Source organism: Carassius auratus, chromosome 38, assembly GCF_003368295.1.
Source record: "Carassius auratus strain Wakin chromosome 38, ASM336829v1, whole genome shotgun sequence".
Lineage (NCBI taxonomy): Eukaryota > Metazoa > Chordata > Actinopteri > Cypriniformes > Cyprinidae > Carassius > Carassius auratus.
The window spans coordinates 15,875,486-15,894,163 of record NC_039280.1 but is presented as its reverse complement, the minus strand read 5'-3'; the positions used below and the strand labels follow the sequence as shown (position 1 = coordinate 15,894,163).

The following is an 18,678-nucleotide window of genomic DNA, read 5'->3' as shown; positions in this document are numbered from 1 at the left end:
ATGGTGTTTTTTAACGGTCTGCTGAAGATCAAGATCTGCGAGGCTTTGGACCTGAAGCCCACAGCCTGGTCTCTGAGACACGCCGTCGGCCCCAAGACGCAAACCTTCCTGCTGGACACGTACATCGCCCTCAACGTAGATGATTTTCGCGTGGGGCAGACCTCGACCAAGCAGAAGACCAACAGTCCCGTCTGGCACGATGAGTTTGTGACCGAGGTGCACGACGGCCGCAGGATCGAGCTGTCGGTGTTTCACGACGCGCCGATTGGCTACGACGACTTTGTAGCCAACTGCACCATTCAGTTCGAGGAACTGCTGCAAAACGGCAGCAAACACTTCGAGGACTGGGTAATGTCTTTTTGTGGATATTTCATTGGGCGAATTATGGAGGGTGCCTCCAACCATGTTGGAAAATCCATTTTAATGGCAGCTGTGATTTGGAACATGGTTAAAGAATTGATAATTAACTGCAAACATATTCCAAAGCCAGCAGTACTAATTGGTAGTTGGTTTGTTGCTGGTCTAAACCAGTCTACTAGCTTACACTAGCAAATGACCAGTTAGTTACTGGCTTCCATGTTCCAAAACACTACCAACAGCTGGATGCTTCAGTGGAAGCGTGGATGGGGGGCTCTTAAGAGTGCTTATTGTTCATATAGGCTATTCAAGTGTATTTGCTTTTCAGTGTTGGTTAAAATTTCAGTAACATCAAAAGTTTCAAGTCAGATGAGGCATCACCTGTTGCCAAATATATGTTACCAAACAGAATTCGCATAATCCCGAGGAAGCAACCACTGTACACACCTTTTCATTGTTATCAGTATAGAACAATACGTTGATACTCAAGAAGATATAATATTTATCATAAATTTAAATAACAAACACGCTACCAAAAAAGGGTTTGTCTTAAAAAAAAAAAATGCTAGAAACTGTGTTAAGATATTTGTATTTGTGGCGCCAAATGACAGAATGAAAACAGAATGAAAACCTGTACAATTTTATTGCACTTGGCAAACAACTTAAATATTCAAAAGATGGTTACACCAAAATGAAAAGACATGTATGCGCCAGCAGCAGGTACTGTGTGTGCTTTCCTTTTTCTCTGATGCCACCTGCATCATTTCTGCAGCGAAGGCCTCAGATGAATGCTCAGATAACCCCTGTTGCATAGAGACGACGAAAGAGGTTGGCTGCCTGTCATAAATATTTCTGCAGCTGCCAAGAGCCATGCAGGCATCATTAATGCAGACATGTGATAATCTGATGCCAAATGGTCGGACAACTTGCATCTTTTAATCTGTTGATGTCAGGACGGTATTTGTACATCTGAAATTTTTGTCAGGTAATCTAACGTCTCAAAAGTACATGATAAAAATATGTTTAACATGACTGGCTAGCTAAAGATTAATGCAGAATTATATTTATTAGGACTTGTAGGATATCAAGTCTGAAATAAATTAATTGCAGCTATCATGACTAGTCATAGTCATCTAAAATCACACCATTATTATGGCTGTAATATACAACAGCAATTATAACGTTTACATCATTTTCATGTCATTTTACACCATTTTTAAACAGCTCATTTTCATGTGCTCTATTTCGAACAGCTCTCTATAATTCTTACTAAAGCTGCAACCAATGCTTTAAGCAAATCTGTTCTCCCATTAATTTACTTCCATATATAGGCTGTTAATCTTCAGTTTGTTGACACATGAAAAGTTGTGGGCTTCTCAGGTAGAGTTCGCAAAGTAAATTCTGCTTGCAGTTGTTAATGACAGTGCAAACAAGTAACCATGGGCTGGTTACACCAGTCTGAAGTTGAAACTTACACTAGATGGGGCTTACATGAGCACTAATTTACAACTTACACCTTTACTAGACATCAAAGCTAGGTTTCATAAAACCAAATTTATTTGAAAAATACTGTACATATATATGATATATAGGAATAGCGGTTGGAATTAAATGGCTGATCTAATGAATTAGACTGAGCTTATGTTTGGTGTGACTTAATTCCTAGACATACAGCATATGAGGATGTTGACATTTGTGCTCGTTATATTGAGCACAAAGAAAAAAATCATGTGATTAAATGATTTATTTGTGGCTCTTTAGCAAAACATTTCTTACAAATAAAATAAATGAATATCAAAGTGTGCTGTATTAGTATTTATTGATCATCCGTAATTAATTTTAGATATTGTAATATACATAATTAAAATGTACAGTATTTAAATGATTATTTAGATACTACTATAACTCTATACTTAACATTTGTAGGCTTTTATGACAAATTGCTGGATAAAAGCATCTACTAAAAGTCTTACTGAATGTAAATGTATATATTATGGTAATTTGATTCATTACCATTAAGAGTTACAGGTGGGGAAATATGCTTTAACAAACTCATATTAAGGTAAAAATGAAATGCTAAATTTATTAGGCTGCTCACTGGATCAATAAAGGTAAATGTCATATTAAATGATTACAAATTACTGCGCTGAGGTTTTATGACCTAGTTTTGCTTTAAAAGCAAACAATGCAACCAAATTTACCAGAGAAGTATTTACAAAAAAACTAGTAGCTGCTAAGCCCCTGCTGAGAATGTCCCATTTTAAGAAAGAACATATAAACGTTTGGTGCAACCCTACCCAAGCCTAGTGTCCTCAGGCCAGCTGGATTCCTGGCAGAGCGTGTCTGTGTGTGTCATAGTGACTATCTGTCAAGACATGCAAGTGCCTGATAGTGTACAAAAGGAAAAAGAGCATCAGTCTGTGGGACAGATGTGTGCAGAGGTAGGCTATAGCCGCGTTTCCACCGCAGGAACTTTACCCAGGAACTAGTGACTTTGGTCTGGTACTTGGTGTGTTTCCACCGCAGGAACCAGGAACTAAATAAAGTTCTGGGTAAAAAAAATGCCCCTCAGAAAGACCCTGCTGGCGAGGTGGTACTTTTTCAAAGTTCTGGAAATTTCGGGGCGGGACTTGGGCGCTTAACATCCTGATTGGTTGAGTTCACGCAGCATTGGTTGAGTTCAACCACCATTTATTCGGATCATTTTCAAAATATTACTGTTATTATGTCATGAAATGTAGTTTTAAAATTATTTCAGGCAAGAATGTAGTTGTTTAAAACTCAAATCTGTGGTTTATTTATAAAGACAGCGCCTATTTAAAAATGTGTTTCGCGGGTCTCGTAGAAATGAGCTCCTCGCGATCAGCGGGAGCTCAGTCCTCATGTATCCGCAGAGAGCAGCCTCAACTTGGCTAGACCTTCTGATATGCGCCGCTGGCTCTGATGCCTCTTCAGTGGTTAAACATAACATATAATTCGTTTTGGGTAAATTTAACAGGTAATCTTTAGTCTGTATTCAATTTATCTATATGTTAAAATGAAAATAAAAAAGTCAAATTGATAAAATATTTCGTTTCATTGTAATGGCTGTATATATACACATATCCCTGAACTAAGTACATGTCTGCAGCTGTTATTATGTTTAAATAAAAATGAAAAGAGGCAGTGGTATTTGATATCCCATTTAGTTTTATTGTAAATGTACAGAGAGGAAAATTGCAGTAGCCAAGGCGAGTTGACTGAAGTTATCAAGTACGCTGCTGTAAGCTTGAACTACAGAGGATGCAAGTCCAAAATCAGCGCACTTTGTATTGAGAAACACGCGCAGACCTACATCACCAGACTATTTTCTAATCTTCCCGGTACTTTACACCGCGGTGGAAACACAGAAAGCAACAAGTCTGGGGGGAAAAAAGTTCCTGGGAAATAAAGTTCTTGGTACAAATGTTCCGGGTAATTTCGGCGGAAACGCGGCATTTGTCTGGCTCACAGGCAGCGTTTGCGTAATTTAAAAGCAATTTGTGTTAAAGTGTGAGAAAGGTTGTAGAGGGGTTGGTCAGACTACGAGAATTACTCCGTCACCCATTTTCCCACGAACCCTTTACATGCACACAAACACACTCACACCTATATCAAAGGCAGCTCCTCTTCGGTCGTGCCTGCACTTGCACGTTGTAGGCTTATTTTGTTCTAAAGGGCATGTCAGTGTTATGTTGTTCATCCCAGGCAGCTCATTGCAGGAGCTTTTCATCTCCATTTGCTTTAACCGAGAGTTGCATGGTGGGGCCAGTTGGAGGTGTGAAGGCCGAGGTCTGCCGGCTGTGTAAACTTCAGAATAAGTTAGAAGTTGGGCTGATCCCACATGCCCCCCATGTCTGTCTGCACTGTCCTTTATCTGCCCTCAGTAGGGCTGTGAGCTGAGAACTGGTTGTTGTTTGTGATTTTCATGATGTTCAGTTCCATTAACAAGGTATACGTCCACTAATTCAGACATAACACTGTACTAAAACACAAAGACAGTGCATCCGTCTGCATTCAGTTTTGTAATGCATGCACCAACATGACGGAAAACATAAAACGAGGAGTCTTTAGGTGTTCACTTGGCTTTAGAAGAGCAACTTAAACTTTAAACCGTGTCTTCACCTGACACTTCAGAAAGTGGATCTGGCAGACATTATTTTTAATCTTTCTCGCAGCTCCAAGTATATTAGAGGACAGGGAAGTAGACTGTCAAACTTAGATTATTATTTTTTTTCCTTGAGAGAGATTAAATGGATAGAGCTTTACCCCTTAATCTTCCAGAGTCAGAAAAAATATTTTAGGAATATCAACCTGCCTAATAATTATGCACACACTGTAGTTGACCATGACCAGCTTAAACCAGCTCATAACCAGTTTATAACCAGTTTAGGACAAGCTTAAATCAGCTCAAACCAGCATCCATGCTTCAAAACAAACCAGCATATACAGTTTTTTTTCAACCGGGCAAGCTGTCAACTGTTCAAGACATTTGAGAGAATGGGTTTGGGGACTGGTGAAATATTAACATTACTTGAAATTTGTATTGTTGTGGTGTAACATAAAGAAAGGCAGGCTATATGTATGTAGCTGTCTGTAATTTTCTGCTAATCTGTGCCAGTTACAGAGGGATTGGGGTGAACAGATCCTCAACATCTTTGGCGCCTGTGCTCAATCAATATGAATCGTCATCATTGTTGCACATTCTCATTGGTTTGTCGGCGTGTGGTTGATTTCAGGAAAGCGAGGAAATGTACTGTTGCTGACAGTTCTCGATTACCAAAAACCACAGAGTATTTGATGCAAAACTAACTCGACCAAATCAAATGAAAAACATTGTCACTGTATATTTGCATGTTTTCTCAAACAAAGCAAATTAAAAAAAATATTCAAAGAAAGTACTTTGCATTTTTTGTAAAACTAATCAAAATGAAAATTACATGTGACATGTATGGCTCTGTCCCAAAGCACACCCTAAACCCTTGTGGTCTTTCTCTGAGTCCATACTCTCATGACATAACACCGCTTTGAAGTCTGCGGCGGAGCTCGCCTCAGTGCAGGATTGGCAGAAGTGCGCATCGAGGGCGCATAGCGGGTGCAAAGGTGGCGCTCGCAAGCTCCCTTCTGAAGGCTAAAATGACGAATGGGACACCCTATGGTCTCAAATGCGGCAGAGATTGTAGTCTGCCAGAAATGCCTAGATCTTGTCCTCATTTACAAGTTGGTGCATGTGATATGTGTGTTTTGGCTCTGATTGAGTTTCGTACAACATTGGAGTAGAAAATAAGCCTTTGAAGGACAATCCGTTTTACTTTCCTTTTACTTTTCATCATTCTCTCTCATCCATCCATCTTTGTTTCACTCTTTGATGTTGCAAGGCCAGGTGACTGAATGAATAAATGTCATAATCGATTGTAATGTCTTCGAAACAACATTTAAACTGAAATTCACTCCCAAAGGAGCTACAACAGTGGAGAGAAACAGCATCAAAAATTGTGGTAGTACTTCTGTGATTTTCTGAGTCCTTTTCTGAGTCCTTCTGATTTTTCCAAGTCCTCCAGTTGCTTTAGGTGAGAAACAATGCAATATTTAAACCATTTTAACAGTAAAATTGTGGTGCATGCCATTTGTCTGTCATACTCCAGTCCAGCAGGTGACAGAAATTCAACCTTTCCTGCGTTTCCTTTGTCTGCCATTAAATTTTTTTTTAAATCTTCTTTTATGTTCTGTGGAAGAAAGTTAGTCATACTTTGCCTTTGGGATAACTTGAGGGATTGTAAATGATGATAGAATTTACATTTTTGGGTGTTTTTTATTAACTAGTTGTTCAGTTATGTGCACTGCATACTTAATGCAAATTTACCAATTTATATTTGAGAAAATTTCCATCCCTTTAAGAACCTGTGTGTAAAAAACATTTAAGCACTCAAAAGTGACAAACATGTTAAGCTGCTGCGTGTTAGTGGTCTGAAAGTAAAGTACCAACACTTAACCCTTCGCCTGAACAGAGATTCATTCAGCTCAAAGGTTAACCCTTCATATACTCAACACCTAAAGGATACAAAGCTATTTACTGTTGATCATTCTCCAGTGTGAAGTATGGAGGTAAGATCTTTGCACAGTAATGTGTGTGAATCTTGCACTTGCTTGTATTCTGTATATTTTGATAGTGCCACTGAACCGCAATATTAACAGTTTCATTGTATCAACATATGACACACTTCACCTTTAATGGTTAGCATCCCACATATTATCCAATGGTTAACAGATGACAGTTAATTGTTGATTAGTCAAATGAGTAGCTTCAAGTAGAGAAGCATTCTTCTGTTTCTGCTCAGTTACACACGTACATGTTGTACTGTCAGTAATTGAGAGGTAATGGCTCACAATAAATTGGAGTGCAGTTCAGCTATCAACAAGATGGAGCTCTCTTTTCTCTATCAGACCTTCTCTTCCATTGTTTAGTAATGGGCTGTCATTATCAAGTTTAATTATGATTTGCAGTTTTCGTTACCCATTAACATCCATCTTAGATATCATTATTTGTCTTTATTTCTTTCTTTTGGCTTGTGGCAATAGTTATTCTCTCGTTTCCTTTGTCATTTGATTGGTTGCCTTGTTGAATCAGTACACCAATCAGCATCTCCGCAATGTCAACAAATGTTAACAACTACTCCGCTACAGCTTGAAAGCAACCACAAATTAACTTTTACACGGTCATTTATTTGCTCGTTTACTCATTAGTTTGTTTGTTAGATCATTTAGTTTGCTTGTTTATTCATTCAATCATTCAATGAATCATTAATACGTTTGTTCATTAATTTGTTAATTAATTAGTTTTTCATTTATTCATACATTTAGTATCACACATTTTTATTCATTTAGTTTGCTCATTTATTAATTATAATTAATTGAAAAATGTGTTTGTTTGTTTATTCGTTTATTTGTACATTCATTCACTAATTTTTTCATTCATTTAGTTTGTTCATTAATTTATTCTTTCCTTAGTTTAACTCTTATTAGTTTGTTCATTTATTAGTTTCTTCGCCCATTTGTTTGTTCGTAAATTTTTTCACTTATTAGTTTGTTCAACCATTAGTTTTTTCAATTATTAGTTTGTTCATCCATTCATTTACAATTTCTTAGTGTGTTCATTCATTTAATTAGCTTTTTTGTTAATTTATTTGTTTGTTAATTCATTTTTTTAATGGTTTGGTTCATACATTATTATTTTGTCGTTCATTCACTCATTAGTTTGTTCATTCATTAGTTCTTATGTTCATTCATTTTGTTCAAGTCATTAAGACGTTTTTTTTTTCATTTATTTGCTTGTTCATTCATCCATTCATTCAGCTGTCTGCTTATTCATATATTTGTTTTTTGTTGATTGACTTCGAAACAGCTTGGTTTGTGTTGCGAACTGAATAGTGTGTGAACTGTATGTAAACCTGTGGAGCGACACAGGAACGAGTGTAAATAATATCGCCACAGATATTGAAGACAGTGACACTCACTGAAGGATTGGATTTCCTGAAAGGTTAACCACACAGGATGGGCTCTCAGCTCCAGGATATGAAACTCTTAACATAAATAGATAGCCTCATATTGTATTGAATGGTTTTTTTGAATGGTTTGATTGAATCATGTGTTATGAAATTGCATTTAAATGTTAGCTTTGTCATGAAGCAGCTGGGATTCTGTGTTCTTCACTGGTTTGTTGCTGTGTGGGAAAGGGTCACTGGTGACTGGGCAGATTGTCTGTTGGTGTTGTGCAGCACTGGCAGACGTTTGTGTTCCACTTACCTTCTGACGCAGATCTGCAGAAAACAATAGTATCGCGGCTGCTTCTCAAAGCTCTTCTCACTTCCAGACAACACACACACCTTCTGCGACGACATCCATGCCCTCTGTCTTTGCCCTTAGTGTCTGTTTTAGGATGCTCTTGCTGCAGGAAATAGCAGCTATTAATCTGAGACTTTTTTTGTAACATGCAGACGTGACTCTAGGTGATTCAATTAATATTTGAAGGAATGATCTTGAACATGTAGTTGGATGTGTGATGTATGTGATTTTAACTGCCACGTAAATTATACCAAGGACGTTGCTAGTTTATTATATACTGTATATATTTAGTATATTTAATACCACTGTGTGCAAGTAAGATATTACTGATAATTGTGTCAATGAAGATTAGCGTATTCCATTTATTCTAACAATATTTTAACAGTCAAGTTGTTTGTCTGTTCTATCAGCTGTTATATCAGAACTAGCGATGCCAGATAAAGGATTTTAGATACACAAAGATCATATTTCCTCTTCTGAATGAGACACATTTGGAGCTGTTGTAAAAGAGCTGATATATAGATCAGTTTTTATTCTGGTTGTAAGGCTGCATTGTATCTGAGCCTTTGTCTCATGTTGGTGTCATGTGTAGATCCCGCAGCAGTGCTCTTGTATTTATATCCTCAAAATGCCACAGCACCAAGGTCATGATTGACAGACAGGACCAATATAAAAGCTGTCTGGATTGACAGGACCCTTTCTTAGCTTGACCTCGTTTCCCCGCGGGGCCTGACAGAGAAGCGGGCAGTAGTATCCTCACGGTGGCCCTGGAGGAAATGGTGGCCGGGGCACTGTCGGGCCGGAGCTAAAAATACCGGCGGTGCGTTTGAGTCACACGGTAGCCTGGGTTTCCTGTTTTCACTCTCCCATGTTTACTTCCCAGAGAGATAGAGGGGGGCAGAGAGAAGGGGGTGGGTGAGACTGGGGGACCTGATGCTTTCACTGATATCAAGACACATGTGATCGCTTAATGCTTCTGATTCCCACAGAATGGGGAATGTGTGGCAGAAGGCATTATGACATCATATAGTGCCTTGCGAAAGTATTCATACCTCTTTGTTTGTTAGGTTGTTGGTTTTTTCCACATCAATCTACACTCCATACACCATAATGGTAAAGCAAAAATATATATATATATTTACAAATTTATTGAAAATAAAAAACTTCAATGATTTCATTGCATAAGTATTCATACCCTTATCTGGGACAGCTGAAATTTAGCCCAGGAGCATTCATATTGCTTTACACTTCAAGTGAAGTTAACCTGTGGCAAATTCAAATAAATGGGTATGATTTGGAAAGGCACACATATCTTAATAATAGGTCTAACAGCTAATAATGCATATCAGAGCAAAATAACTGCCTGTAGAGCTCAGAAACAAGTTTGTGTCAAGTCACACATCTGGAGAAGAGTTCAGAAAAGCATTATGCTTCATTGAAGGTTCACAGTAGCATTTAGTCTATGTTACCCTTAATAGAATTAGTTTGAAACAACCAGGACTCTATATAGAGCTGACCTCCTGGCTACACTGAGCAATTGATGGAGAAGGGCTTTGGTTTGGTGACCAAGAACCTGATGGTCACTGTAGTTGACCTCTATGATCATATGTGGAGACAAACATCACTGCAGCACTCCACCGATCTGGGCTTTATGGTGGTGTGGTAAGACTTAAAGTCCACGTGAACCAGACGTTGCTGTCTACTTAATTTCATTGTAGTGACATATTTCCATCTGAATATTGACTAGAGGGCATGGTTTTATGTTTGTGCTCCTCCTCACTGTCGCTCACTCAGGCCATCCTTAAAAATATTCTTGTTTGCCGTAACCCGACTGACCCTGTCAATTTAGGACCGACTCAGATGTTTTTTTTGTTTAGTCTGACCGACTTGCCGGTTGGAAATTTGCGTTAAGGCCGACCAATTTTTTTTTAAATCTTCAAACAACTAATACTAAATTAATAATAATAATAATAATAAATAATAATAATAGTATTTTAAATGTAAAAGTATTGTAAATGTGTAAATTGCCTAGGCCTACATACAAGTGAAGGCTACGTTCTTTCTTTAAAAAAAAAACCCTGTGACGTCATCTACATTTACACGGATGTCACACTATGGCTTGTGCGTTCACTTCGTCTCCTCTCATTCACTGTCAGAGTCAACGGTTCGCGCTTGGTAATGATGGCTGCGGCTGCAGTAAACAAAATGTACGCGGTCACTGTTCACTGTTCATACGGGTTCGGGCACCATAATACATCTAAAAAATTCTTTCAAACAGCTCGACACCGCTTTAACTTGGCACGAAGTTCTGGAAAAACTGTGCCCATATCTTTTCCCATCCCTTCTCCCGTCTAGTCTAAAACTTCGAAAATCTATTGCATGAATCGATTGGACCAACAAACACAAGTTTCGAAAACGAAAATAGGAAATTGATTTTAAAGGCCTTCTCGGCGCACATCCAGTTATTATTTTTTTTACACGCGTCACACAGCAACTGCAGCTTCGGACACACACGCATATCAGCAAATAATAGTTCTGCACAATGTTTCTTTTTACAACAGAAATGTGAATTCTGCCGGTATTCAGACAGTCTTATGCATACAGATACAGATTCGGGCTAGGATCGCCTATGCGATTTTTTTTGTTGATGTTGAAATTTCTGATCGTAAACATAGCCATGTTGAAACCTGCAGTAAATGTTTTGCGTTAAGGCAGTCCACTCTGCTTATTGTTTTTCGAGAATGTTGCACTCCTGCTTGTCATTGTACACAAAACTTGACGCCAATAAATCATCAGAAATATTGGTCTTTACCAATAAATTGAATCTTTACATTCGTCCTGCCTGTTGTCCATGGATTTACCTGTATTTGGTGTTATTTGTCGTATAAAACGTATTTAGACATGCAAAATCGATTTTCAATAAAATCAATGACAAAGTGACAACCCAAGAAAGCAAAGTAAACGGTCTTTCATTTGTAGGTTGCATTGACACCTAGCGGTGGATGCAAGTAAAACAGTATAACAGTACCTCATTTTTTTAGAGCAGAAGTAAATGTCCAGATTTTGATTAAAGATTTTTTTGATAAAATATTATTTTCAGCAGAATAACTTGCACGGATTAATTGTTTACATCAAGACTAGCAATGCACGCTAGTAAAGTAAATAAAGTCAATTTTGATCGCATGTGGACTTTAATCCACTCTTCAGTGAAGATCTAGGAAAACTTTTGCAAAAGCTCTGCTAGTCCAGAGAATTCAGAACCTCAGACTGGACAGAAGGTTCACCTTCCAACAGGACAATGACCCTAAAAACACAGCAAGAGTTGGTTTTAGAAAACTCTGTGAATGTCTTTGAGTGGCCCAGTCAAATATTTCTGGAGAAACTTGAAAATGTGTGTCCGCCCCCATCCAAACTGACAGAGCTTGAGAAGTGAAGAGATGAGGAGAAGAATGGCAGATAATTGGCAAATCGCATCAAACAAAAAAGGCTTGAGGCTGTAAAGGTGCTACAGCAAAATATTTAGCTATGTAATACTTATGGAATACTTATGCAATGTACAATAAACAGGGTTTTTTTTTATTTGTACAAATTTATGAAGTTGTGACAATTCTGTTTTGGCTTTGCCATTATGGTGTATGGAAGTGTATATTGATTTTGGGAAAAAATAATTTAAAGCAGTTTAACAAAAGGCAGCAACATAACAAAACGTGAAAAAAATAAAGAGGTATGAATGCTTTCACAAGGCACTGTAATTAACAAACATTGCAGTAAAAATATAGCTGCTATCAAGGATATAATCTGTTTTGATAATTATTCTTTGGGCTTAAGAATAAAGTTTTGATGTGAACAGTGAACATTTGCTTAAATATGAACGCGTAGACTTTCAATGTGTCCTCCATTTGATAGCTTATGCAAACACAGGTACTTGACGCACACGCATTAAAAAGTTAATTCTCGTCCAGTGTCTAATGCTGTTTCTTTTAGGAAGTCAGTGATAAAGCGATACAAATTTCCTTGTAAATGTTTAAACTTGTGTGTTGTGTGTATCTCTTAACCTCCTCACAAATGCTGAAGTCAGTGCTGGCTAATAGTCAATGAATTCAAATTATGCTGCACTTTATGCATTTGCCCTCATCATTTTCTCTGTGTGCTGTATTTAAAATGATGTTTTACCTTGGCTACAGTCTTTTCTTCCTTTTTTCAATTAAATTTATATTAAATATTTGTTTTTATTTGTGCAATACTATGTCATCTAAAGTATTAGTATGTTTATTTTACACATGCATTTTTTAATCAATTTGTAAATTACTTCATATTTCTTAAATGTTAATTAAAACAAATAAAATTATATCGGCCATTGGGCACCCTGCTTTCCAAGATATTGGCATCTGCATCAGCTGTCAAAAAAATATATATATATATCGGTTGACTACTACAGTAGTGCTGGAATCTATTTTTGCAATGTCTCCTGTAATATGATGTTGCTGATGTTCTGTTCCTTCAGTTTCAAGGCAGACTGTAAAGTATGTGCATACTATGCTGATAATGAAATTGAAATCATGCAAACTGTAGGTTTAAAGAGATTACGCAGTCAAATTCCAAAAATTGAGGAGTACTCGTAATTAGATTATATTACATTTTAAAATGCTCATAATCGGATTTACAGTTCATTTTTATGACTTACATGATTACATATTCACAAAATGGCATCAAATTATTCTAAATGTATTGTTTCCCAAAAGGGATTCCCAAACTAAAATTTCATAAAATATCTTCAGTAGTGAACTTCTATAGTGGTCAGTGACAGACTAGAGGAATTGTGAGTTTTGTATTCTCATGTACTCCAATAGTAGGGCTTAAACGATTCGTCCGCATTATTGACAACAAATGTTTTTTTTAAGTTGAATAGTCATTTGATCTCATATGAGCTAATGTAAGGTCTTGCAATAACTCAGTTTGACCAGTGTAGCGCTGTAGTAATTTATCTTTCCCAGATACAGTCAAACTTAAGATTTATATATACATAGAGTATTGCTTGGAGCAAAAGAAGTTTGAAATACCTGAGCAGTGGTTTACTGTTAACATACATTTCAACGCTGTTAAGAGCAACATTTAGATGAATATGTAAATATGTTCTTCTCTATAACAAAATAAATGCAGTTAAGTTATGCTGTGATTATTACCTGCCAAGTGACGCAAACCTTGTACACCTCCAAAAAGATGCTCAATTGTCGATTCTGGGACAGATAGAACAGTGTGATGAGGGAGGAACAAGTTCTCTCAAGTTCACATTCCTTAAATAATGTGATCCCTACAGACTAAAAGTGAAGAAAGAAGGGAATGCTTAAGAAAAGTCCTTTTGTGTATGTGTGTGTACTCATAGTTTCTACATTGGTCAATTTCTAAGGGCAACATCTAATTGAAGCAGATGAACGAGAGGTGGTAGGTCATACAGTGGTCTCAAAAGCATGACTCGAGTTTACACTCATGTGATGTCTGACTTCGTTTGCGCTTTAAGTAAATTCACGCTAATGTAATAGTGTCTTGAAGGGATGCAGTATAAGAATGACCATTGATGCTTGACGCTCTTTCAGCAGTCAAAGTGTGCTGTCTGAACAATAATGAAGAGTCACAGGAGAGATGGAGAGACAAAATGCGTGCCAAAAATGCTTTTTAGTGTAAGTCTCTGATTTGAAATAGTGCTGTCACCACTTGAAATATCAGCTAATGCACATACCAAAGCTTTTAAACATGTTAACACACGCACACAAACCTTGTACAACAATAAACATTCTTGCGTAGAAAATGGCCTGCTGTGAGGAGTTTTTTTTTTTACCATTTTCTTGACATTTGATTTTTTTGTACAAGAAACAAACATTTTAAACTCAAATAATTAAACTAGCATAGCATATATAGCATTGCAATTGTTATTTGATTGTTAGTATAATTTTTTTCATTTTGTTCATTATAATTATGTTCAGTAAACATTTGTAATTTGTGTGTGTGTGTGTGTGTGTGTGTGTGTGTTATGGTAATGAGGGATTACAAAATGCTTATATAGTTCTCCCAAAAATAAAAATTTGCTGAAAATGTATTCACCTTGAGGTCATCGGTCATCAAAGCTGTAGACGAGTTTGTTTCTTCATGAGAACAGATTTGGAGAAATTTAGCATTACATCACTTGCTTACCATTGAATCCTCTGCAGTGAATGGGTGCCGTCAGAATGAGAGTCCAAACAGCTGATATAGCAGTGGAATAATGCAAATTTTTTCTGAAATAAACTAATCTACACCTGGAATGGCATGAGAGATTAAATAATACAATTCTTATTTTAAAAAATAAATAAATAATAATAATAAATCTTTTGATTTTAAGGTGATAAGGTGACATATGACTAATCATACTGTCACCGAAGGTTTAGTTAGACTAGTTTGCGAGAATGCAAAAGAGTGCGTATAAAAATGACGAGGCTCACAGTGGATATTACAAATGCATTTTATGCTGCAGAATAAAACATGAAAGTAGGAAAGTCTGTATGTGAAATACATGTTTATATCTTTAAAAAATCAATTGAAATCAGGACAATGGAACAGAAGTGTTTTAAGTGCTTACTGTTTCCAGATTTTGGCCTACAAATATATGTCATAGTATTTATATAGCATTATTTAAAGGGGGGGGGTGAAATGCTCGTTTTCACTCAATATCCTGTTAATCTTGAGTACATATAGAGTAGTACTGCATCCTTCATAACTCCAAAAAGTCTTTAGTTTTATTATATTCATAAGAGAAAGATGGTCTGTACCAATTTTTCCCGGAAAAACACGAGCGTCTGTAGGCGTGACGTGTGGGCGGAGCTAAAGAATCACGAGCGCGAGTAGGCTTTTGCGTTGAGAGCGTTTGGAAGCTGTGACATGACGTGAGGACAAAACCAACCAAAACAAACCATTGCTAACAGTCAGATTCAGCGTATGTTTATGATCCAGAGGCTGAAATTTAACAAGAGCAGCAGCAACAACAGCGGCTCTATGTGGTATGTACTGAAACTGTATATATATTTGCTGAGCGGTTTTGGAAAATGATTAAGTTCCACTTAGTCGTTTTTTTTTTTTTTTTAAGCTGTACATGTGGAAAGTGCAGTTTGATGACAACATTGCATGTTGTTTACTTGATGTGCTTACGCGCCGATAGCTAAGTTAACAACACAGAGATATTTGAAGCAGTTTTACTCACCGCCTACGGTTCCAACACACAATCGTGACCCTTTTTCGTTGGGACTGCATCATCCTTAAGAAATAAACGATGTGCAAATCCAGCGTCAAACTGGGCCTTGTTTGTAAAACAAGCATCTTCGAAATGCAGGGAACAAACAAAAACACTTGCACAACTCCGTTGATGCTCTGTAAAAATAAACTCCATCCACTGGTCCCTTAATGCTGTTTTTTCTTTGGTAATCTGTGCAGGGTTGTCTTGCCCTGGCAACCAAAAACACACTCCTTTTGTGACATTTCGCGACGCTCTCGCTCTGATCAGTGAATGTCTGTGCTCTCAGTGCTCTGCTATACGGGAGCGCGCGCTCTTCCGGCAGAAGTGCCTCAGGACCCATATAAGGAAATTCCGCTCCATCTAATGTCACACAGAGCCATACTCGAAAAAAACTTTCCGAATCTTGTGACAAACCGGAAGGAGTATTTTTGGTACAGAAATACTCCTTCAAACGTACAACTTAATTTTTGAAACTTTGTCCATGTTTAGCATGGGAATCCAACTCTTCAACAGTGTAAAAAACTCAGTATGCATGAAATAGCATTTCACCCCCCCTTTAAACAATGTAATATTAGTTATTTATTATTTGCAAATAATGTTCTGTTACAATTCTTGGCTAATTAGGATGGATTCATATTTATTACTTTCTTTCGTGCAGTATTTATTTAGTTTATTTTGTTTTCTACAGTTTGCAGACAGCATATACAGACGATCAGACGGATCAGACTGGCACAACTGCAACTGAACAATCTTTGTGGGCACCTGTACAAATTTCTGTGTCCATCTGTTAGCTATAGTGCACAGATTTGAGGACGGCCCAGTGGAAATAGACATTTCTCAATGCTCATTAGCAAATATGAGGATTTTTGAAAGTGGTACAGGAAAGAAAACCCATCAACACAGCACTTATGCTGCCTTCGCATCCTCTTGGGAAAATCTCACTTTTGTGATGTGCTTTCAAGCGATTTTGTTTGGAATAAAATGAATCAGTTGGGGAATGACATATTCACTTATACTGACAAAAACTGAAAGCTTTTGTAGCCCTAATGCAACAAAATGAAGAGCAAATGATGTGCATTAGGTGTGTAATCAATGCTTTATCTGGGTGTTTTATCATTTTCGCACTGCTACACAAGTATTCAGGAAATATTAGTAGTTTTGTCATACAAGCTTTTCATTAACCTTCTAAATTTTGTATGTAAGCTATTTAGATCTTCTTCATCAACCGTACATTTATATACATTTATTCCCTGAGCAGAATAACTTGGAAAGTCAACAGTCCCAGACTCAGTGTTCATGTTCGTTCATTTCATAATTAGTATTATTCATGTTTTGACAGCATTAAACGTGTTTATTACTCAAAAGAAATACAAATATTGCAGCTGTCTTTATGATCAATCATTAAAGGTCCTGAAACAAACACTGTGGACGTTTAGTTGCCGTGTAAATACATTTCGTATTTAGAGATTTGAAAATGAAAATATTTAGTTATCGCAGAGATATTATTCCTCTCTGTCCAGGTTTATGTGTGTACGGTACGGTTGAGGGATCTGGTGTGCATCACCCTTCACATGAACACACACTCCGCGAGCGGCTAAACACACTGTCATCCGAGAGATAAAACACAACATGGGCCTGTGTTCTGCCCAGACAGCTGTCCTCGCTCACCTGCGCTTTCTTTCTCTCTTCTCATCTGACATGTTCTTATTTTGCCAGTTCTTCCCTCACGTCATGTCTACACAGCAGTGTAGTTTGTTCGTTTGCAAAAATGAATAATTTGAATGTGCTTCCTGTCTTTCACTAGTCATTAAAAAAGATAGTCGTGCCCCAAAACCATTGAGCCAATATTGCTGTGGTATACATTTACAGTTTCTATATATATATATATATATATATATATATATATATATACTTAATCTTTAAGTGTGATTTTTTTTAATATGCAGGGAAGAGAGCAGGTCATGTACACGGTCAGAGGTTGAGTGTCTAGGGTCGAGGCCAAAGTGACCGTTTCTCTCTCTGTCTCAATGATTGACAGAGATGAAATAAACGTCCTCTTTTTTTCCTATTTTGACCATTATCCACACACATGTACAGACGCAAAAACAGAGTACTGTAATCACTTTTAGTGTACTTCAAATCCAAAAAAAAAACTACATAAAAAATTAGTACATTAAAAAAAAAATGTATATATATATATATATATATATATATATATATATATATATATATATAGTACCTGCAGGCTTAATATAAGGTCCAGTTCTTCTTACTATTAAAAACCACGAACTAATACTTTTGCCTCAATAAACAACTAATTTGATGCTTATTAATAGTTAGTAAGGCAGTTGTTACAGTTAGTTATTAGAAAGGATTAGAGATGTAGAATATGGTCATGCAGAATACGTGATTTATAAGTATTAAAAACAGCTGATATGTTATTAATAGGCAGGCTAGTAAGCAACTAGTGATAACCGGTCCCTTTACTATGTCACATGTTTTCAGTGATGAAGAGACAGCATACAATTTCCAGATACTAACTTTCACAGAAGAAAGTTTAATTGCCCGGATAATGCTTTTTCTGTTTTTCCTGTAATCTTTGTTCTCTAATTGTTCCATTTGAAGTTTCAGATTTTTACCGTTGAGGAAAATGTTATTACTCAAATGTGAAACTGTCTGTCTTGGATGTTTCTGCTAAAATTGTCAAACGTGAAATAAAATTGGGCAATTGTTGGCATACATCAGTAAAGCGCTACATAACTGGGGTCATTTCAGAATATTAGAAATGGGCTAAAACAAAAACAGGTAACCTCCAGTCAATAAAGCAAGGAGATAATTTTAAATTATTTTATAGATACACTTCTTTATTGGCATATGTGGTTCTGTGAAGAACCTTTAACATACAAGGAACCTTTTCATTGCACAAAAGTCTGTCTTGGATCTCAAAATGTCCACGCTTGCTTCTTATTTATGAGCAAGCCTGTAATTCTTTGACCTGCAGATGTCCCATTTACTCAGACCGATATAAATGCAAATATTTACTCTTCAGTACATGCGTGCACATAGGCACATATGTGCAAAAACGTCCACACATTATTTCCAGACTTAAACATTCATTTATCTCCTTTGTTGCTGTAGCCAGAGCTGCTATATTTGGCGTGTTGTCACACCTGGAAGAGTGAGAACATTCAGAGATC

At 37.0% G+C, this 18,678-nt stretch overlaps 1 protein-coding gene across 1 annotated transcript in view; it reads left to right on the top strand.

Moving 5' to 3' along the window:
• prkceb (protein kinase C, epsilon b) overlaps positions 1-18,678 on the top strand; it is a 94,555-nt gene continuing 75,877 nt past the window's right edge. The window contains exon 1 of the mRNA XM_026224453.1: positions 1-348. Within this exon, the coding sequence (XP_026080238.1) occupies positions 1-348 (348 nt within the window). The remainder of the gene's footprint in view (positions 349-18,678) is intronic.